The 18,423-nt window shown below is 43.8% G+C and overlaps 1 protein-coding gene across 1 annotated transcript; it reads left to right on the top strand.

The window, feature by feature from the left end:
- The first annotated feature begins 1,478 nt into the window (after positions 1 to 1,478).
- On the top strand, positions 1,479 to 17,866 carry LOC103550369 (protein CutA homolog). Its single transcript, XM_008519220.2, has 6 exons — positions 1,479 to 1,725; positions 5,392 to 5,540; positions 10,735 to 10,794; positions 12,442 to 12,487; positions 12,744 to 12,793; positions 16,068 to 17,866. The coding sequence occupies exons 1-6, from the start codon at positions 1,657 to 1,659 to the stop codon at positions 16,168 to 16,170; spliced, it is 477 nt and encodes a 158-aa protein (XP_008517442.1). The 5' UTR covers positions 1,479 to 1,656; the 3' UTR covers positions 16,171 to 17,866.
- The last annotated feature ends 557 nt before the right edge of the window (positions 17,867 to 18,423 follow it).

Below are 18,423 nucleotides of genomic sequence, written 5' to 3' on the forward strand. Positions count from 1 at the left end.
GAGACGCCATCTCAGGAACTCACCTCAGGATCTAAGGTAAATAGTTGTTGACAGTGACCTTTCTTATTGTAATAGGTATAAAAGATCCCAGTCTTGACTTCTTTTTGTAGACTTTGAATATAATGGTTTTCTTAGGACCACTCAGCCTCATTTTCTCTAACTTTATTTTTTCTACAGATACTAAAATCTTTAATCACAAGTGGAGCTTTTCTGAGTTAACCTTGGTAGTTGGCATGAGACTAGTAGCTCTTGAAATGCTGACATAGTCTTAGATTTTATAAGGCACTCTGATATTCATCTTCTCTGTTAATCCTCACTTTAGGCCTATGAAGGAGGTGTTAGCCCTTCTTTTACCAAAAAACCCTCAAAAGCTCAGAGTGGTTAAGTAACTGGCCTGAGTCTGCACAGCCAACGGTGTAAATGATAGGACTAGGGCTATAATTGATTTACTAACTTTGTCAGACACTTTGCTAGGAAATGGATCAGGCCTTTAAGAATTTATAGTCCTAAGGAATGAGACAGACAGGTAAACAGGTAACTAAAATAAACACAGAGGCTGTGAACTGGAAGCCTGCGGCTAGATTTGGCTGACGGATGTGTCTTCTTCTGTCTGCCCAGTTAACGGAATTTTGAATTGGTTTCTAGCTTCCCCCTTCCCTTTGTTTAAGCTACTATTTACATACAATACACTTCACCAGTTTCAGTCTACAGTTTGTTGGTTTTTTTGACACTTGTGTAACCACTCCCACAATCAAGATATAGAACAGTTCATTTAACTTAAAAACGTTTGCTTGTGCCCTTGTGCACTCAATCCCTTCCCCCACCTCAGAAATATCATATTTTAAAAACTAAGATATTTCGCATTAAAGAGCTGGATTAAGAAATTGGAAACCCTGGCAACAGTGGACTCTGCATTCCTGAAGGGCAGCTTGCTGCTTTCTTGTTTGTTTCAGCTCCCTATGGTGCTCTTAAGTGTGGCAGCAGAAGTGTGTGCAAAGTGCCTTAGGGGACACTGAGAACTGTGAGCTTAACTCCGGGAAAGGCTGCAGCGAGCAGCTGCCCTGGAAAGGTGAGTGCACTCACAGGGAGAGCAGTCAGAGCCGGAGCCTTCTAAGCCAAGGAGGACTAGAAGGGAGATCTGGGAGGAGGGGGTCATGTGGGGTCGGGGAGGCAGCTGAGTGTGCTTCACTCACTTGTTTTTGTTGGCAGGACGGGCCTGTATAAAGTGGGAGAGTTTTGCATATGTGTATTATTGTTTGTGCGCTGTGGTTTCTGAAGGTTTTATGTATCTAAGAAACTTAGATCTTTTTATCTGTACATCTCTGGGGAGTTCAGAGGTTTTTTTTTTTTTTTTTTTTAGTTGTTAGAGTGGGGAGGGAAAATTAGGATTTTTATTTTTGTAGGAGTTGTAGATCTGCATGTGGTGCTTGGGTTTTGTGTTTCTAGAGAGTTGCCCAGTGAAAATTACTCCCTCTTGCCCCGCCCCGTGCACTGCCTCCTTCCGGCTAGCCTGTCTGGGGCCTGGTGGGGTGAGGGCCCAGCAGCAGGTGGTGAGGGGAGAGGGCAGTTGAGGCCCTCAGTGCCCGCCCACCAGTCGGCAGCTCAGCCTGGGGCTGTAGATCCCCAGGGCTGTGCTGCTCAATTACCAGCGACGCCATGGACAAGCTGGGCTCACGGTGCCCTCTGCCAGGCTACCCGCGGCCCTCTGTCTTTATATGCCTCCTGGTGAGTGCCCCACGCTCCGACGCTACGAACCCCCTCAGCCCAAACCTCTAGTCTGAGGACTGAGGGAAGAAGGCGCGTTTCTCTTTAGTGCTCCTGGGATTTTGAGCTGGGGGCAGGCAGGTAGAGGGTGGATGGTAAAGTCCCTGGAGACACCACCGGTGTCTTGGAGATTGTGGCGTGGTTCTGAAGGTTACCTTGTGAGGAGGAGTGACTGGGCTGTGTTTCGTTGCCAGGGTGGTCGGAGAGGGGAAGGGGTGTCTGCTAGTGAGTTCTCGTCTAGATTCCTTTTCTCTTTGTATTGCAGTTACGGTCTTGTTTTTCTGTATTTTTCTGGGGGCTTTGTTTTTGCATTTCTGAAATATCTTACAATGTTAAAGTTGGAAATGACTACAGAGTGTCTCCAGTGGTGGTACCCAGGGGTCTAGCCCAGCTCTGCTGCTCACTTTTTGGGTAATTTTGTTCCCTTATTTTCCTCATCTGTAAAAATGGGCACAAATGAGTGGCCCTTAACCTTTTTGGGATTGTAATTTTTCTTGAATTTTTTGGGAGAAAGTTCTGAATTTGCACCCAAGGAAAATGTATAGATAAACACGAAAGTTGCATTCACTTTCAGAGTATTCACGGATTCTTTAAAACTAGGATGGCAAGTATAGAACCACTAGGTGGTTTCTGAGGCCCCTTCTCCCTAACAGACTGTAAAGTCAACCATAACCTCCTAAAGGCTCTGCAAATACTCCAGGACAAAAAAAGGAAAGAGGCAAAACGAAACATGAAATAATCCAAAGATACGTAAAATGTTTGAAAAGAACATAAAATTAGAAAAATACAGTAAAAGACATAAATATGAAAATGTTATAAAAACTTTAAAAAATTATAGTAGATCTTTTCCCATTATAATGTCTCTCCTAGGGAATATTGTGATGTGTGTATTTTCCATCAATTTTGCATTCATATAATGTTGCTTTCTCACATATTGTGGTCCACTCTTGGTTCCAAACTGAACTTTCATGCCGATACTTTGTTGATATGGTCCACAAATGTTTCTCAAGTCCATACTCCATGCCAGGGGTTGTAAAGTGCTGGAAATACAGAAGTAAATGAGACTGAAGAGCACATGTCCAATGCGGGAACCATGTGTAAACAACTGTCTGTATTTCAGTTTAATCAATGGTACAACAGAGGGATGTTTAGCAGCAGTACTGGCCTCTCCCCGCTAAATGCCAATGGCATCTCCTCCCCAGTCATGACAGTGAAAATTCTCTCCAGATATTGCCACATGTCCCCTGGGGGGCAAAATTGCCCTGAGTTGAGAACCACTGGATTAAGTGAAGCTGAAATGACCCTACTAGATCAATTCCTAGTCAATTTTCCTTGCAGTTCAGGGAGCCTAGAATGGGAGGCAGGAGTCTTGGATTCAAGTCTTGGTTCTGACACAGAGTTTCTGTATGTTCTGCTTCAGTTACCTTACCTGTTAAATTAAGGGTTGTCTTAGATACTACCTGAGGGCCCATTTGCCTCTTAGTATTTTGACTATGAGTTCATATAAGAGTTTCAGTACATTTTAGGTGAGTTTATATTTAATCCTGTTAGCTCTGTTTTCCAGTGATACCTGCTGTCTGAAATGCCCCAGATCTTCCCTAGGAATGGTCTTTTTGTTTGGGGGACAGGCCATTGCTCCTTTTGTGTAGAGTCTTTGCTGGAAGCCACCTTGGAGTCGTGTAGTTGACACCTTACAGTGTTCCAATATGTCCAGTTCTCTACTAAAAGCACTGTTAACAGTGGGTGACCCAAAAAGCCCTACTTACTTCCCTACTTATTGAGACCTACTTAGTCTCAGTAACAAGTATCTTGCTTGTGGATTAATTCACTAGTCTACAAGTATTTATTGAGAAACTGCTGTGTGCCGTGTTACAGTGGGGATACAGTGATGAGCAAGGGACCGTCCCTTCCCTTATTGAATTAGTGATTACAAATTGTTTTTCCTATCTTGTTTGAACCCATGGCAACTCTGAGGTAGGCAGCACAAGTGTCGTGATCTCCAATTTCTAGATAACATTTACAGAAGGGAGAAGCAACTTGTCGAAGGCCACAGGCAGTTAGCAGTACTGGCACTAGGATTTAAATCCTACTCTCTTGTGCTTTTGTTTTTTCCTAGAGTCTGATTGAGTTGTCATTAAAAAATATGCACAATAAAAGCTTCATTGGTTTAGTTCAGAGAACTAGTGTGTTGAATTGTAGGTGTTGGTGGAGGTAGTGGGAGGGAATGAGAAACCCAACCCAGACAGGCCTCTAGTCAAACTGAAGCTAAAGACATAAAAACGCTACTCAGGCCCTGCCAAGAAGTAGGAGCCAGGGCCCAGGCGATAATGTCATAGAAGTGGGAGGACAGAGGTTTATTTGAGCAAGACATGCGTCCTGGGCTGGGAGGCAGGAGAAGCACACTCTTGTTCAGTCTTGCCTGAGTCACAGTGGGACTCCTTGCTATTTGCCTCCCTCCCTATTAATGGCTCCATTATATCCTCCAAGCAGAGAACCCTGGAATGGAAGATGTTCTCCAGTTCTTTTCACTTCCTCTTATTTTAAATGTTTATCATTAAAATAGTAAGACAAATTATATGTTGAATGTCTTTTCCTCTCACATTGTCACTGCCATTTTCTTAGCTCAGGATCTTAATGTCTTTTTCCTGGATCATTGTAAGGGCCTTTGAAGTAGACTGTCTTCTGGTCACTCCCCATCCTCCCTGCCATTACTCTGCTCAGCTTGACCATATTATTATTCTCCTACTTAAAAACCTCCAAAAGTACCCTGTTGCTTGAGTGTAAACCTCAGACTCCTTAGCCTGACCCTTTTCTTTACAATTCCAGCCAGCCTCGTTTCCTCCTGATTAACCCACAGATTAAGACCCATGCAGACTAGATATCTCATCTGTCCTATTAAGACCCATGCAGACTAGATATCTCATCTGTCCTTAAGTATCTCTTGAGTTTGTATGCATTGTTTGCTTAGAGTGCCTCCCTCTCCTTTTGTAATCCTGTTTACTATTTCAGATCCAACTGAGGGGGTACCTGCTCTTTGAAGCCTTTTCTTACTCCCTCAAGTAGAGCCTTCCTCTTGGTCCCCCCCAGCTCTCAGTTACAGTAGCACAGGTCACATTGCTTTAGAATTAGGCTACCTTTTCCACTAGGCTATCCACAGCACTTGGCACATCTACAAATGAGTGAAGGTGAAACTAACTCCCTGAAATATCAGTAGATGTCCGAGTTTATCATTCATAATAATCTCCATAGGTTGATGGCAGTTCAGTGGATGCCAGTTGGTGTTACGTCTATCCAGCAATTTTGTACAATAAGAATGAATTTCAAGACATCCAGACTTGAGTCCTTCTCCTGGCTTCACCAATTAAGAGCTATGTGATTTTGAGAAAGTTTCTAGATTTCTGAGCCTCTGTTTTTTTTATCATCTGCAAAATGCAGAGGCATGAAATATCTAGGCATGAAAACTTTGTTTAAGCATTAAAGCTCAGTACAGATCCCAGGAATTATTTTGTGGATGGGGAACAGGGATGAAAAAATGATGCCCAGCCTTGGTTCCAGTCGGCTTGAGCTGGCAGATAGTGAATTGGCCATGTCACTGCTGACCTGTGCTTTTCTTTTCCCATCATGTAGATCCTGATAGCTTCTTTCCTCACATACCCTATGCTCAAGACCCTTAGCCTGCAGCTCCATTCAACTGTCACCGGCAGCTATGTCTCCGGCACTTACTCCATCGTCTTTGTCAACTGTCCCAACGAACAAATTGCCAGAGATATTGCCAGGTATGGTGAAGGGGCTTATGTGCTGCCTCACGAGGCTTGGGGGGGCTCTCAGGATGCTCCAGAGGGGTCACTTTTGGGCCCTTCTTTTGCTCCTGACAACCCTGTCTGTCCAGTGATGAACTACACAGCTGTCTGCTTGGGGTGATGTAAGGAGCATGGCTGAATGATTCCCCCAGAAGATCGTGAAAATGCTGAGTGGCGCATGGGGGCATGTAAGGGATGTGAGGCCCAGGGAGATAGGTAGCTCGCCCTACATGTTAAGGTAAGAGAACAGTGGAACCCTGCAGGCTGAGGGTTTAAGTCTGATTCCTGGCCCAGCTCTCTTTCTCCTTGGAGGTAACCTCTTTGCCCAATCTTGGAGGCACTCACTGTGACAAGTGAGGAGGAGGAGGCCGTTCCAAGTATTTGGCAAATTTCTGAAAGCAGCTGTGGTGTGGCAGAAAGAGCACTGGACTTGTAATCAAGTTTTAATCTTGGCCCTGCCACTTTCTAACCATGTGACCTTGGGCAAATTGCTTCCCTTTTGTAAGAATTGGTTTTAATGCTTAATTAGTTTAAGAATTAAGCTTAATTAATTTAATGCTTAATTAAACTAATTTAGTTTTAAAATTATAAAATGGGATAATGCCACCTACCTCACAGGATTGTTGTGAGATTAAATGATATGAAATACGTACAGTCCTTACCCCAGTAACTTGAATGTAGTAGATGCTCAGTAAATGTGTGTTGTATCTGAATTTCCCCCCTTCCCTCCTCTTTAGAGCTGTAGCTTTGAAGAGGGTTAGTGGGGCTGGAGGGTATTGGATATGGCTCCTTGCCCCCTTTCGTCTTGCTCCTCAACTCAGCATTCTTGAAGTTTGATGATAGACAAAGTTAAAGTGTTTTAAGATGTTGAATCTGATCTTTGTGGGCATACAGCCTCCAAATCGTTGGTCACCGGTTAACTTTCATTTAATTCTGTCTTTTCTGCTCCCAAGCAGAGTGTCTATTTTTCCCTCATTAATATATTACCTTTGGAGAATAGCTCTTATCTAAAAGAACCTATGATTACTTCAGAAATATGACTATAGTATTTAGCAGCTAGGAATTGAAATCCCTTCTGATGCTTCTGGTATATCCAGGGTCCCTGCTGAATTGTCTGGACCCCTGGATTAGCCACTCTGGGTCCTGTCAGAGAACAACTTCAACTGACATCTGTGAGGCTGGGTATTGGGAGGAAACGCCTGTATTCTAACCAGTTGAAAGGCCGGTACAGGTAAATGGATCAGCATGAGCTTGGAGAGAGGTCTCTGTTGTCTTCTTGCATCCATGGTTGCTGATGAGAAGCCTGGTGTTTATTGGGGTCTCACTCCTTTGTAGGTAATGCTTTTTCTCTCTGATAGTTTTTAGGATTTTCTCTGTCTCAATGTTCAACTATTAATTTGTTAAATATTCTCTCTATTCTTTCTGTGTCCTTTTCCTCGAACTCCTTTTAGGTTGATGTTGAATTTGTTCTTATGACTGAACTTTATTTTTCTGTTCCCTTATTCTGCATACTGGGAGAATTTCTGTGCCCAGTCTTCTCTCTTATTTGTTTTTCAGCTGTGTCTATTTTGCTATTCAGCCCTTATATTGAGTTTTTTGTTTAAATGATTGTAGTTTTCCTTTTTAAGATTTCTAATTGTTTTTTTAACAACCAAATGCTTTTGTTTCATAATTATCTGATCTTATTTTGTGGATGCAATTACCTTGCATTATCTTTCTGTGGATATTAATTATTTTAATTTTATTTTTTTCCAGCTTTATTGAAATATAGTTGACATATAACATTGTGTAAGTTTAAGGTGTGCAACACGATGATTTTATATACATACATATTGTGAAATCATTACCCAAATAGGATTAGTTAACACATCCATCACCTCAGTTACCTTTTTTTGTCATGAGAACTTTTAAGATCTACTCTTCTAGCAACTTTCAAGTATAGGTAATTATACTTATTTTAAAATCTTGGTTTTGAGTGTTTTATTAACTGTTTTTCATCTTATCTAAATTCTTTGGTTTGTTGAGTTTTTGTCTCTCTTGGTATTGACTTTCCTCAAATACTTGGTGATTCTTAATTGTAACCTCTCTCATCTTTTTAGTTGTGCTTGTGGGGAGCTACAGGAACAGCTGCAAGGAATTGGTGTCAGGCAGCACTGTTTTCAGTGTGAGGGTGGGTTGTGGGGACAGTCTACTGGCTGGGGTAGCCTAGTAACTGGTCTTCTGGGCGTGAATTCTCCCTTTTGTCCTTGGCTGTCACCAGCCACTAGGACACTGTTTTGCCTTTTCACCCAGAGTTCCCACTCTCACAGCTTCTGCCTAGAGACAAACACCCCATTACTGTTGCCTCGGCCATGACAGATTTAGGGGGTCCTCCTGCTCCAGCTGTGGCATTCCACCTATTTACTTTGATGGTTGCCTCCCATTTCTTGCCTGCTCTGGTGCCCACCCCCTCCAGATACAGACTGTTGCTCACATCTTCTGTGGTGGTCCCCTTGCACGTGCCCATGCCTGTCTCAGGGCTGCCTTTTATTCTTTGGGGCTTCCTCATAGTTGCTGATATATAAAGCTTTCTCCTACTGTGTTCTGGCATGGTTAATTAATAAATATTTTCTGTCGTTTCTAGGGTTTGGTGTAAAAGGAGAGACTGTAGTGTGTGTTCAGTCCGCCAAGCTGAACTGGAAATCTAAAGTGGAGTCTTTAGTGGTGTGGCTGTGGAGCTCTCACCTCAGCCTGTTCTGTCCAGTATTTTTTATTAATGATTCCAATAGAAGAGAGGCAAACAGGTTTAGTTCCCAGGATTTGTAGGAGAGTAACTGGCTATGTGGTGAGGAAGGCCCCACAGGTGTTAGCTGGCAGGCCCCCCAGGTTTAGCTACAGAACTGGTGCTGGGACCAGGTCTTTCAGCTCCAGTTTAGTGTTCTTTAGAGTTTCGTCTGCTGCTTCTCCATTCTGGTTCAGTTCAGTTCTGGTGCCTGACCATGTTCTTAGCTCTCTTCATTGACAGACACATTCTAAATTAGAAAAATCTCTTGGGGCCAGGCTGAAAATCCTGAATCTTGAATCGTGAGACCTGGATTCTAGTGTTCTCTTGGATGCCAACACCACATATGACCTTAGACAAGTCTTTTTTCTCTGGGCTTCAATCTTATATGTGGAGAGGGGGAATGGGATTAGGCCATAGTCACAAACACAAATAGCTATAGGCAGGTAACTTAAATGAGTCAAGTGGGCAGGGGTGTAATGGTGAAGGCTGGTGGTAGATAGCAACCCTTACTCTTTCTAGGTGTTGTGGGGAAAGAGCAATGGAAACTGTGTTGACCTGAGAAGCATGTGTCATGCCTATAGCACTGCTCAGCTCTAGCTAAATGTGGCCTTGTAGGACTGCAGGTCCCATGTTATAAGACTTATTTTTTGGTGAGAGGCTAGATAATCTGTATTTTTTGAATGTGAAATATCCTGATAGTAAGTATTGGTAACAAAGTCAAGATTTTTTTAAATGCCCTGAGAGCCAAACCGTGTACCCGGTCTGTGAGCCCCTAGTCTGTGAACCTTGCGATTTCTAGAGGCCCTAGCAGCACTACACATCTATCCTCTGCTTTCCTCAGAGGAGCATGAGGGCCTGAGCTGCTGGCCTTGAGTGTGTGTGTCTTTTATCTGTCAGCTTGTGTGTTCTCTCTTGCTCTTGCTCCCTCTCTTCCTGTCTCTCTCTTTTTCTTTGGCCATAGGGGCTTTTTGAATAACACAGTCCACCACAGTTCTACAGTCTTCTGCCCAAGGACAGGTTGCCATGACCAGTTTACACTCGCAAAGAGATTGCAAAGGGCCTGGGAGGCAATGGGTTATTTTTTCTAGAGGTTGAACTGGCTGTCTGTGTTTGCATGCCACCTTCAGAACCAATAAAATGTAATTCCTCAGCGGATGATTGAGTGATCAAGACTTGCAGCAGTTGCTTAACAGATTTGTGCCATGTGCTTCTCCTTATGGCCAGGGATTTATTTAGCTCCTGGAACTTTCCAAGGGAATGAGGGTGGTGGTAATGCCCCATTAATGTGGAGCCTTAAATAGAGCATTGTGCAACCTGGAACTCAAGGGAAGAGAAAGTAGGTCAGTTCTCTTGGCAGCAGCTGAGGAAAGGAGGGATCAGTGAGCAGGGCTCAGATGTGTTTATTTGGCAGGGTGCAAGCACTTCAGAGAACAGAGACCGGGTTCCCTTGGCTGCCTAAGACCTGAGAAAGCTTTGTCAGAGTCTGCCTGATGCTGAGGGCTTGAGGTTTTGATGCTTGGAAACATTTCTTTGCATCAATGACTTGGTGATGCTCCTGGTTCTGTGACACCTGTACTAGTTTAAGCACATTTTATTGTGTTCACCAGGGCTTTGCATAGGGATCAGAGACAATCAGATCAGTAATTCCAACTTGTGGTCTGTCAAAAAAACAACTTAGAGATCTGCAAAGCTGATGATTGTGCTCTTAGGGCTATGCTAGAAAGCTTTACAAAAATAAAAGGTGAAAAGAGCCTATATTTGCCAAAGACAAACACAGGATATAATGCTTTTTTTGCTTTTACTTGTAGTTGTATCAGTTCTATGTGGTCACACAGGTATCTACAGATCTTGAGCACTGAGTGTCAGCCTGACGCATGTCTGAGAGATAAAAGCAGGAGAAGGTGGCATAATAAAACGAGTTCTCGGCGGTGAAAAGACTGACTGACGCACTCCTCTCATTGTACAGCAGGAGAATCGGGTTGAGTGAGAGGGACATGCCTATCCTGGATAGGTGCTCACATACTTATTCCTGGAAGGAAAGAGAACACTTGCATAGGTCACACAGCCATCCTACTAAAGGGCCAGGAATGGAATCCAGCTCTTCTTGTTTCTGTCCAGTGTTAATTCCTGTTCCTCAAGCAGACTGGGCCTGTCCTTAAAACTGCCTTCTCAAAGCTGCTTCCCTACTTCTCTCCCCACCCAGGGAAGGACTTAGAACAGCTCTGTCTTCAGAGGCTCTGTGTATGGTGGTTATGGAATGTGTTAGTTTGAGGGGAGAGGGCATTCTAAATGATTATCTGCTTAAACTCAGGTTTCCTGGATAATTCCTAGGAGCTCCTGTCCCCTGCCCCTTCTTTAAGATCCTGAACACTTGCCCCAGTGACTGTCACTCTCTCTTTGCTTTAGGGCTATACTGGATAAGAAGCTGGCTGCCTCTGTGAACATCTTACCCAAAGCATCCTCACTGTGAGTTTTGCTATGGTGCGTGGAGTGGGGTGGGAGTGCTAGTTCAGGTCCTGGCTGGTGGAAAGAGCACTGAACTAAGGGGGAATTGTCAGAGAACAACTCAAAGGCATATAATTAATCATCAGTTCACTGTTGATTTGTATTCAAAGGAAATCAACCAGTGGGTTTATGTCATCCAACAAAATCAAAAATAGGTGATGTATAGAGAAGAGAGAAAAAACCCTACACTTTAGGAAGAGTGAATCTTGTTGGTACATTCTTTGTTTAAATCAGTTAGCTTACTGTTAGCAAGTAAGTCAGACTGGCTAGTCTATCCCTGAGAAGGCCAACTAGGGATATCAAAGAAAATAATTTCCATTGCTTTTGGATTCTGTGGAAAAATTTGAGAGTTTAGCATATGTTACAGGCTGTTTCTGTGGATTGTCTGCCTTTCATTTCATTGACATCTTCACTTTAGTTAAGGCTGGTCTGCACCACTCCCCTGATCACAATGTTTCAGCATCCCAGTACCTTCTGGGCAGGTTTATCTTATGTCTTAATCTCTCTCATCAGCCTGTTTCTCATCTTCTTCCTCCCCTCGGGAAAAAAACAAGAGAGAGAGAAATAATGTCTACTCCAAAAGTCAAAACACGAAAGTGCTGTATAATGAAAGCGTGCCCCCCTCCCCCTAAGTGGTGTCATTCCTTCGGTGGCTCACATTATCCATAGCTATGGCTCCCAAGTTTGGCTGTGCTTTAGATTCCTAAGCTCCATGCGAGATCTCACTGAGAGTGAGATCTCTGAATTTTCAAAAAGTTGTATAGGTGATTCACATACAGCCAATCTGAGAACCAGTACTTGGGAACTAGAATAGGATTTCAGCCCAGCAGTCCCTTCATGTGTCCACCCTTCCTTGTAATTGATCCTTTTACCACAGCTCTGTGAGACTGGGCCAATGGCCTCAGTCGTCTTAGACTTGCCCTGGGTCAATGTGTATATTCTTAAGCCAAATTTCTTTCCATTCCCATGATGCTGTACTGTTCTTATACTCTTTTCTAAACATCATCACTGACTTTGTTTTTAATTTTTGGACCTAATTTTTGGACCTGTTTCCATATCTCATAAGGCTCACTTCTTCATGAAGTCTCCTGTGCTTTTTTTATTATCCATTTGCGGGCACTCAACTTTGAGAGTCAGTGATAAAAGTGGCACCAGTCCAAAGGATGAGGAGGGACCTGGAGGCCATGAGTATAGGATGTGCATTGAAAGAGCTGGAGGTGCCCAGTTTGCAGGAGAGAAAACATAGGCGTTTCTGCAGGGCTGTCCTGAGGTGGTGCTTCATGTGGAAGTTGGGGAAAACAACTGGGAGGTCGATGTTGGCACACTAGAAGAAAAACCGTCACATGTGAAAACCTTAAAGGTAGATGGACTTCTTCAAGAGATGGTGAGCCTCTCACCTCCAGGAATGTTCAGGCAGATGCTAGAAGCGTGCATTAGAATGGTTGGACTAGGTGACCTGTGGGGCCTTCACCAACTCTTGACTTTTTTATATGGGCTCGGAAAGATTTTAAAGTTTCCATCTTAGTAAGTCACCTAGTTGGGGCAGATTTGACGTTTCACTGGGGCCATCTTGTGAGCATGATAATTTGGTTTTGTTCTCTTCTTCAGGTACTTTTGGAATGGAGAAATAGAAGAAGCCACTCAGATCCTGTTGGTGAGTGAGGATGGGGGTATGGGGCCTTGATAGGGGAAGAGTGAGACCAAGTCCTTATTCCTAGGTTTCAGTTACAAATTAGCAAAGATCAACTGATTGAGGTTCTTGCCCCACATAAGATGCCCAAGGTTCATTTGTGAGCCAGTGACAGGGCCTGGTGACCTGGGAGGAATGCTGTCTCCTGAATGGCCAGATGAATGAGCAGCTGCAAAGCTGAGGCCCTAAGGCAGTGATTTTTTTTTTTTTCGTTTTACAGTTGATAAAGACAAAGACTTCCAAGGTACACATGCTGTCCAGCTACATCAGGTAATGCTTACATCTCTTCTCAGCCAGGGACATGCTGGGGACTAAGTGAATGAGCATGAAAAGCAGGAGACTTAGAGCGTAGTCACCAGCCTCCCATATGACCGTGTCCCTGTCCCTCAGATTCTCCATCTATAAAATGAGAGGCTAGAATGAGTTAGTTTAAACGAGTAGTTCTCAAAATTTTGGTCTTAGGATCCCTTTATACTTTTCAAAATTATTGAGGACCCAAAAGAGCTTTGTTTATGTGGGTTACATCAGTGGTTACTAATTAGAAATTAAAACAGAAATTAAAAAAATACTTTTAGTTCATTTAAAATAATAGTAATACAGCTATATAGTAACATAATATGTGAACATAATATATATTAACATAATATAGATAACATACTATATATTAACATGTATAACTGTAATATATGCAGTTATATGTTAACATAAATAATGCATTTTTATGGAAAGTAACCATATTTTCCAAAAAACAAAAAAGTGAGAAGAATGGCATCATTTTACATTTTTGCAAAATCTGGCTTAGTAAGAAAGCTGGATCTCCTCAGAAGCATCTTTAAGTATTGGGACACTTTTAAGCTCTGGAGATAAATTCAAGCTTTCCCAACTTCTAATTTTTGCTTGAAAACATGACTTGTTTCATTGACAGGAAATGATGTAAATTTTCCTTTGAATGGTGGGCCTACTTTGTTCATAGGTGAGAAATGTCTACCCTAATGCTCAAACCTGAGTAACCATAATTTGCAAAAGTGACAGATAAATGATGGTTGCTCAGGCTTGAAAGTAAAATGGTGCTCAAGTCTCGTTTAGCTTGTGACTCACACAATCAGACAAGTTTAAGACAACATTGAGCTCACGTATATAGCAGAAGTGCTGTATTTGTGCTTCCCATTTTGTTACATAGAACGTTAAAAAGACATACTCAAGGGTCGAAATTTAATAAAATTAGTAACTTTTACCACTTGATTATGGATGTTCTTAAGTGAATTTGACTTAAAAATTTTTTTTTTTTAACTTTATTTTTTTTTGAGGACGATTAGCCCTGAGCTAACATCTGCTGCCGATTGTCCTCTTTTTGCTGAGGAAGACTGGCCCTGAGCTAACATCTGTGCCCATCTTCCTCTATTTTATATGTGGGACGCCTGCCAAAGAATGGCATGCCAAGTGGTGCCTTGTCCGCACCCGGGATCCGAACCGGCGAACCCTAGGCCACCGAAGCGGAACGTGTGCATTTAACTGCTGCGCCGTGGGGCCAGCCCCAAATTTGACTTTTTTAAAATGCAAGTGGGTGATGGGGGAGAATACAGTGATCGGTAGTACAGTTTGGTGCCGTTGTCTTGAGCATGCTAAGGTGCCAGCAGTTTCACCCATCATAGCTTTTGCACCATCAGTGCAAATGTCAACATAGTGAAAAGATAAATTAAAAGTTACTATTATTGTGACAATAGTTTTGGCCTCATGGACTTCCTGAAAGAGTCTTGGAGTTCCCTAGGGGTCAGTGGACCCCACCTTGAGACCCACTGGTCTATATCCTAATCATGCAAAGTGTGCTTTTTGGAATAATTGGCATCACCTAGAAGCTTGCTAGAACTGCAGAATCTCATGCTCACCCCAAACCTACCGAATCAGACTACAGTTTAACAAGATCTCCAGATGATTCCTATGCACATTAAAAACTTGAGAAGCACTGGTCTAAACTAGTGGTTCTTGATGCTGGTTACTGTAGTCACTTGGAGACATTTTTCAAATTACCAGTTTAGGCCCCATCGCTCAGATTCCAACTTAATTCATCTGGAATGGGGATGAGTATGGTGTTCTTCAAAAGCACCCAGATTGACTCGCATGTGCAACCAGGGATGCAAGGCACCTATCTGCTGATAAAAACCCTTTTCCTCTTCACTTCTTAGGGACTCAGGGTTCTGTGAATATATGGCTATAGCCAGCTCTCAAGTCTAGCAGTACAGAAGGCCCTCAGAGGTGTGGGAATAAGGCACCCTTAGTAGAACCAGCACTGTTGAGAAATGACAGCTTAACTGGTGAGGGACAGCTTCAGGGTTAAAAGGGTGAACCCCAAATCTTGATTGCCAGAGTCACGTTCTGGCTCCTCCATTTGCCAGTTGTAGCATAATTGCATGCAAATTACTTAGACTTTCTGTGCCTCAGTTCCCCCGTCTATAAAATGGGATCATACTAGTACCTTGGGTTGTTATGCATTTTGGAATGAATCTATGTGAAATGTAAACTTGAAGTGCTGTATCAGTGTCAGCTCTTACTACTAAAGTGTTAAAAATGTCTTATTCTATATGTCTGAATACAGTATTCAGACATGCACTGAACTCATCTGTCTGTTTATAAAAATATATATACTGGTCTAAGTGTCCATGGAATAAGTTAAGAAAATTCATTATCCTTGGGCACTGGATGAAATTACCCACCTGACTCCAAATCTTTAAGCACCTATACATATGTTGTGATTTATTAAGCATGCTGTCTCATGAGCATTTTACAGTGCCTCACTCAGCAAAAAAGAAGAGGATGATTATTACCCCCACTTGACAGATGGGAAACTGAGGCCCAAGGCCCCATGTTACTTCAGTCTGGAAAGTGAAGAGAACTTGCATTGTGTGCTCAGGGCTGGGTGAAAGAGTGGGGAGAAGGGAGAGATTCCTTTTGGTTTGGCTGGTCAAGGAAGATCCCTTGGAAAAGGTCAGTGGTTGAGTTGGGCCTTGAGGAATAGAGAGGCTTTTGATTGATCAACAGGAGCAGAGAGAACTTTGTAGGAGGGGAAGAAAATGCAGAGGTATTGAGGCGGGGCGTTGTTTGGGGAAGGCACAGTGACGAGTGTGGGATGGTAATAAAGACAGTAGCTAACGCTTAATGCATGCATACAGTACCAGTCAGTGTACCAGATCAGCACTCTCTAGACCTTGTCTCATTTAATTCTCAGCAGTCCAGCCATGTAGGTGCTATTTTTAACTCTTCTTTTGTAGGGCCTTTAGAGAAATTAAGCGATTTGTGCATGGTTACATAGCTAGTAAGGGGCATACTCAGAATTTGAACCCATGTCTGTGAGACTCTAAAGCCGTCTGGTCCAACTCACTGCTTGCTGACAGGTGGGAAGCGTAGGCTCAGGAGTGGTGGGCCACGGTCCTGGACAGGGGGCTGCAGCACGTTGCAGAGGGCCTTGAGTGAGGCGGGCCAGTCAGGTTTTATTGCATGGGCTGATTCTAATCATAGTCACTCACAGGGCTCTGCTTTCTTTCTAAAGGTTGGTGCATCCTTTTGAAATCCCAGAGATCTTCAGTCTTCTCATGGACCAAGGAGATGTGCAGTATTTGAAGTGGCTGGAGGAGGGCATGGAGGAGGACTGAGTGGGGGAGGCTTTTTGTGCGTCCTGCTGGCTGCCTCTAGCCTTCATCAGCTGCACTCTGGGAAAGGGGAGGCCTCTTTCTGCCTCCTGGCATCTCTGGATTCCATGTTTTTGTCAGCACAGAGGAGCTAAGTAACTTGTGAAGGCTGAAGGTCCGAGGCTCCTAAGGCTGGAAGAGGAGGCTGGGCCAGTTGGGCCAGGCAAGAACCCAGTGGAACTTTTCTCTGAGTGCTTCATGCTTAAAGGTGGCCAGGGGGTGGGAGGGTGATGATGGCTGTGTGTAGGGATCCAGGGGAGGTGGCAGTGAGGGTGAGGTTTGTCACCTTCTCCTGCAGTCACTGTGCCTACCTCGAGTGCCCAAGATGTAATTCCTCTCCTTCTCAGGAGGAGGAATGGACCTCATGACCTCTTCAGCCAGAACTGTGTGGGATGAATGCACCTTTTGGGAAACTGGCAAGCACTTCATCCAAAAGGATGAATTCCTAATGGTGGAATTTCAGGGACAAGCAGGATTATTTCTCCAGGCGAAAGATGGTGTTTGTTGTTCCAGAGTCTTGAGGAGGTGGGACTGGGAATGGGCCTCAAGAGTTTGTAGGACAAGGGAAACATTAGGGCTTAGACACAGCCTCATGGGTTGGGAGTAGGTCTTGACTCTTCCTGGCCTGAATGTGACAGACAGCAGAAGCTTCTGGGGCCTTTCTCAGTGGAGACACAGGTTCTGAGCCCGCCATACTATTTCACTTGAGCATTGAAGCTGAACATCCTAAAGTAGGAAAGAACCCTGGGGAATTGCTGGACCAGTGTTTTTCAGACTTACTCCACAGAGCCCCAGGGGTTGACAGAAGGTACTCTGGGGGCTGCCTCGGTGTGCGGGTAAGGATATGAGGCCCCCCCACCCATAATTCAACCAGTACAACTGTGCTTTTATTTATGTATTGAGCTCCCTTGTAAGCTTTGGGGTTTTTTTTAAAAGTTTTCTCTGTTAAAAGTTTGTGAACCAGTGGTCTAAGCCAATCTCCATTTTATAGATTCCTAAAGGAAACTGAACTGCACTGAGGTCCAGAAAGGGGGTGACGTGTTGCATTATGAAGGGTACAGCCAGGCCTGCTCGCCCTGTGTCTGGTGCTCTCCTATACCTGCTCCACGGGTCTTAGGGGGAAGAGAGCAGAGAAGGCAGAGCCCTGTGGGGTGAGAAGAGAGACTTGACCAAAGGCCTCTCTGTGCCTCTATCACAAGGTAACCCTCCTTGGGGGAGACCATGGGCAGTTTGGGTAGGGGTCCACAGATATCTGTGGTATCCTGGGCCTTTCTTCCCCGAGGGAAGGGTGTGTGGGAGGGGTTTTGCCTGGCTCTAGTTCTGACACCTCCTGTGCTTCTTGGACCTTAGTTCCTCCGAATATAAAATGGGGGGGGGGGGATCTCCAGGGGCTCTTCTGTGAAGACCTTGTAGGGACTTTAGGCTGAGGCCCTTCCAAAGGTTCAGAGGATCCTATGTTGAGAGCCAGTGGGGATTTTGGAGGACTGCCTCAGGAGAAGAATAAAGAGAATGATAATGGTGGTGTCCCTTTTTACAACAGATGTTTGTGATACATATGAAAATCTTGTGTAAGTGTGAAAATCTTGTGAAAACGTTCTGGGGACCCCAAATGGACTGCCCGTTATTGCTTTCAGGATAAAGTCCAATTTCTTGCTTTGGCTTTCTTTTTTCTTTTTTTGGTTTATAACATTGTGTGATTTCAGGTGTACATTATCATATATCAGTTTCTGTATAGACTACATCGTGCTCACCACCAATAGTCTATAGTTTTTATCTGTCTTCGGTCTGGCTTTGAAGGCCCTTCATAACCTTGTCTCCAACTCTGGCAAGTGGATGGCTCCAATATGCTGTGTGATATTACCCCTGATTTCAGGCCATCCCTTCTGCCTGGAGTGCCCTTATGCATGAATGCTCGTGAAACCTGGCTGCTCCTTTGCAAGGCCTGGCTCCCCTGGTTGGAAGGAATCTCTCCTGCTGTGGTGTCCCTGTTATCCTCGTGCACCACAACCAGCCTCCTATTTCTAGAATGTGGGCTGCTCGAGGTCAGGGGCGTGTCTGAATCTATTTGATGTCTTCCACAGGGTTTGGCAAATATTTCCCAAATTGATGTTTAAAGGATATGAATAACTAAAGCTTTCTCTGTAGTCCATAGTTATTTTCTAATTGTTGGAATTGGCAAAATCCAACATTTTTTCCTTGAACTTTCTTAAAGTAGGA

Source organism: Equus przewalskii, chromosome 26 (assembly GCF_037783145.1).
Source record: "Equus przewalskii isolate Varuska chromosome 26, EquPr2, whole genome shotgun sequence".
Lineage (NCBI taxonomy): Eukaryota > Metazoa > Chordata > Mammalia > Perissodactyla > Equidae > Equus > Equus przewalskii.

Excerpts from the sequence above, each read along its gene's own strand:
- LOC103550369 (XM_008519220.2), top strand. The coding sequence starts at position 1,657 with ATGGACAAGCTGGGCTCACGGTGCCCTCTGCCAGGCTACCCGCGGCCC. Across the intron at positions 5,541-10,734 it reads ATTGCCAGAGATATTGCCAG|GGCTATACTGGATAAGAAGC; the intron begins GTATGGTGAAGG and ends TCTTTGCTTTAG. Across the intron at positions 10,795-12,441 it reads TTACCCAAAGCATCCTCACT|GTACTTTTGGAATGGAGAAA; the intron begins GTGAGTTTTGCT and ends TCTCTTCTTCAG.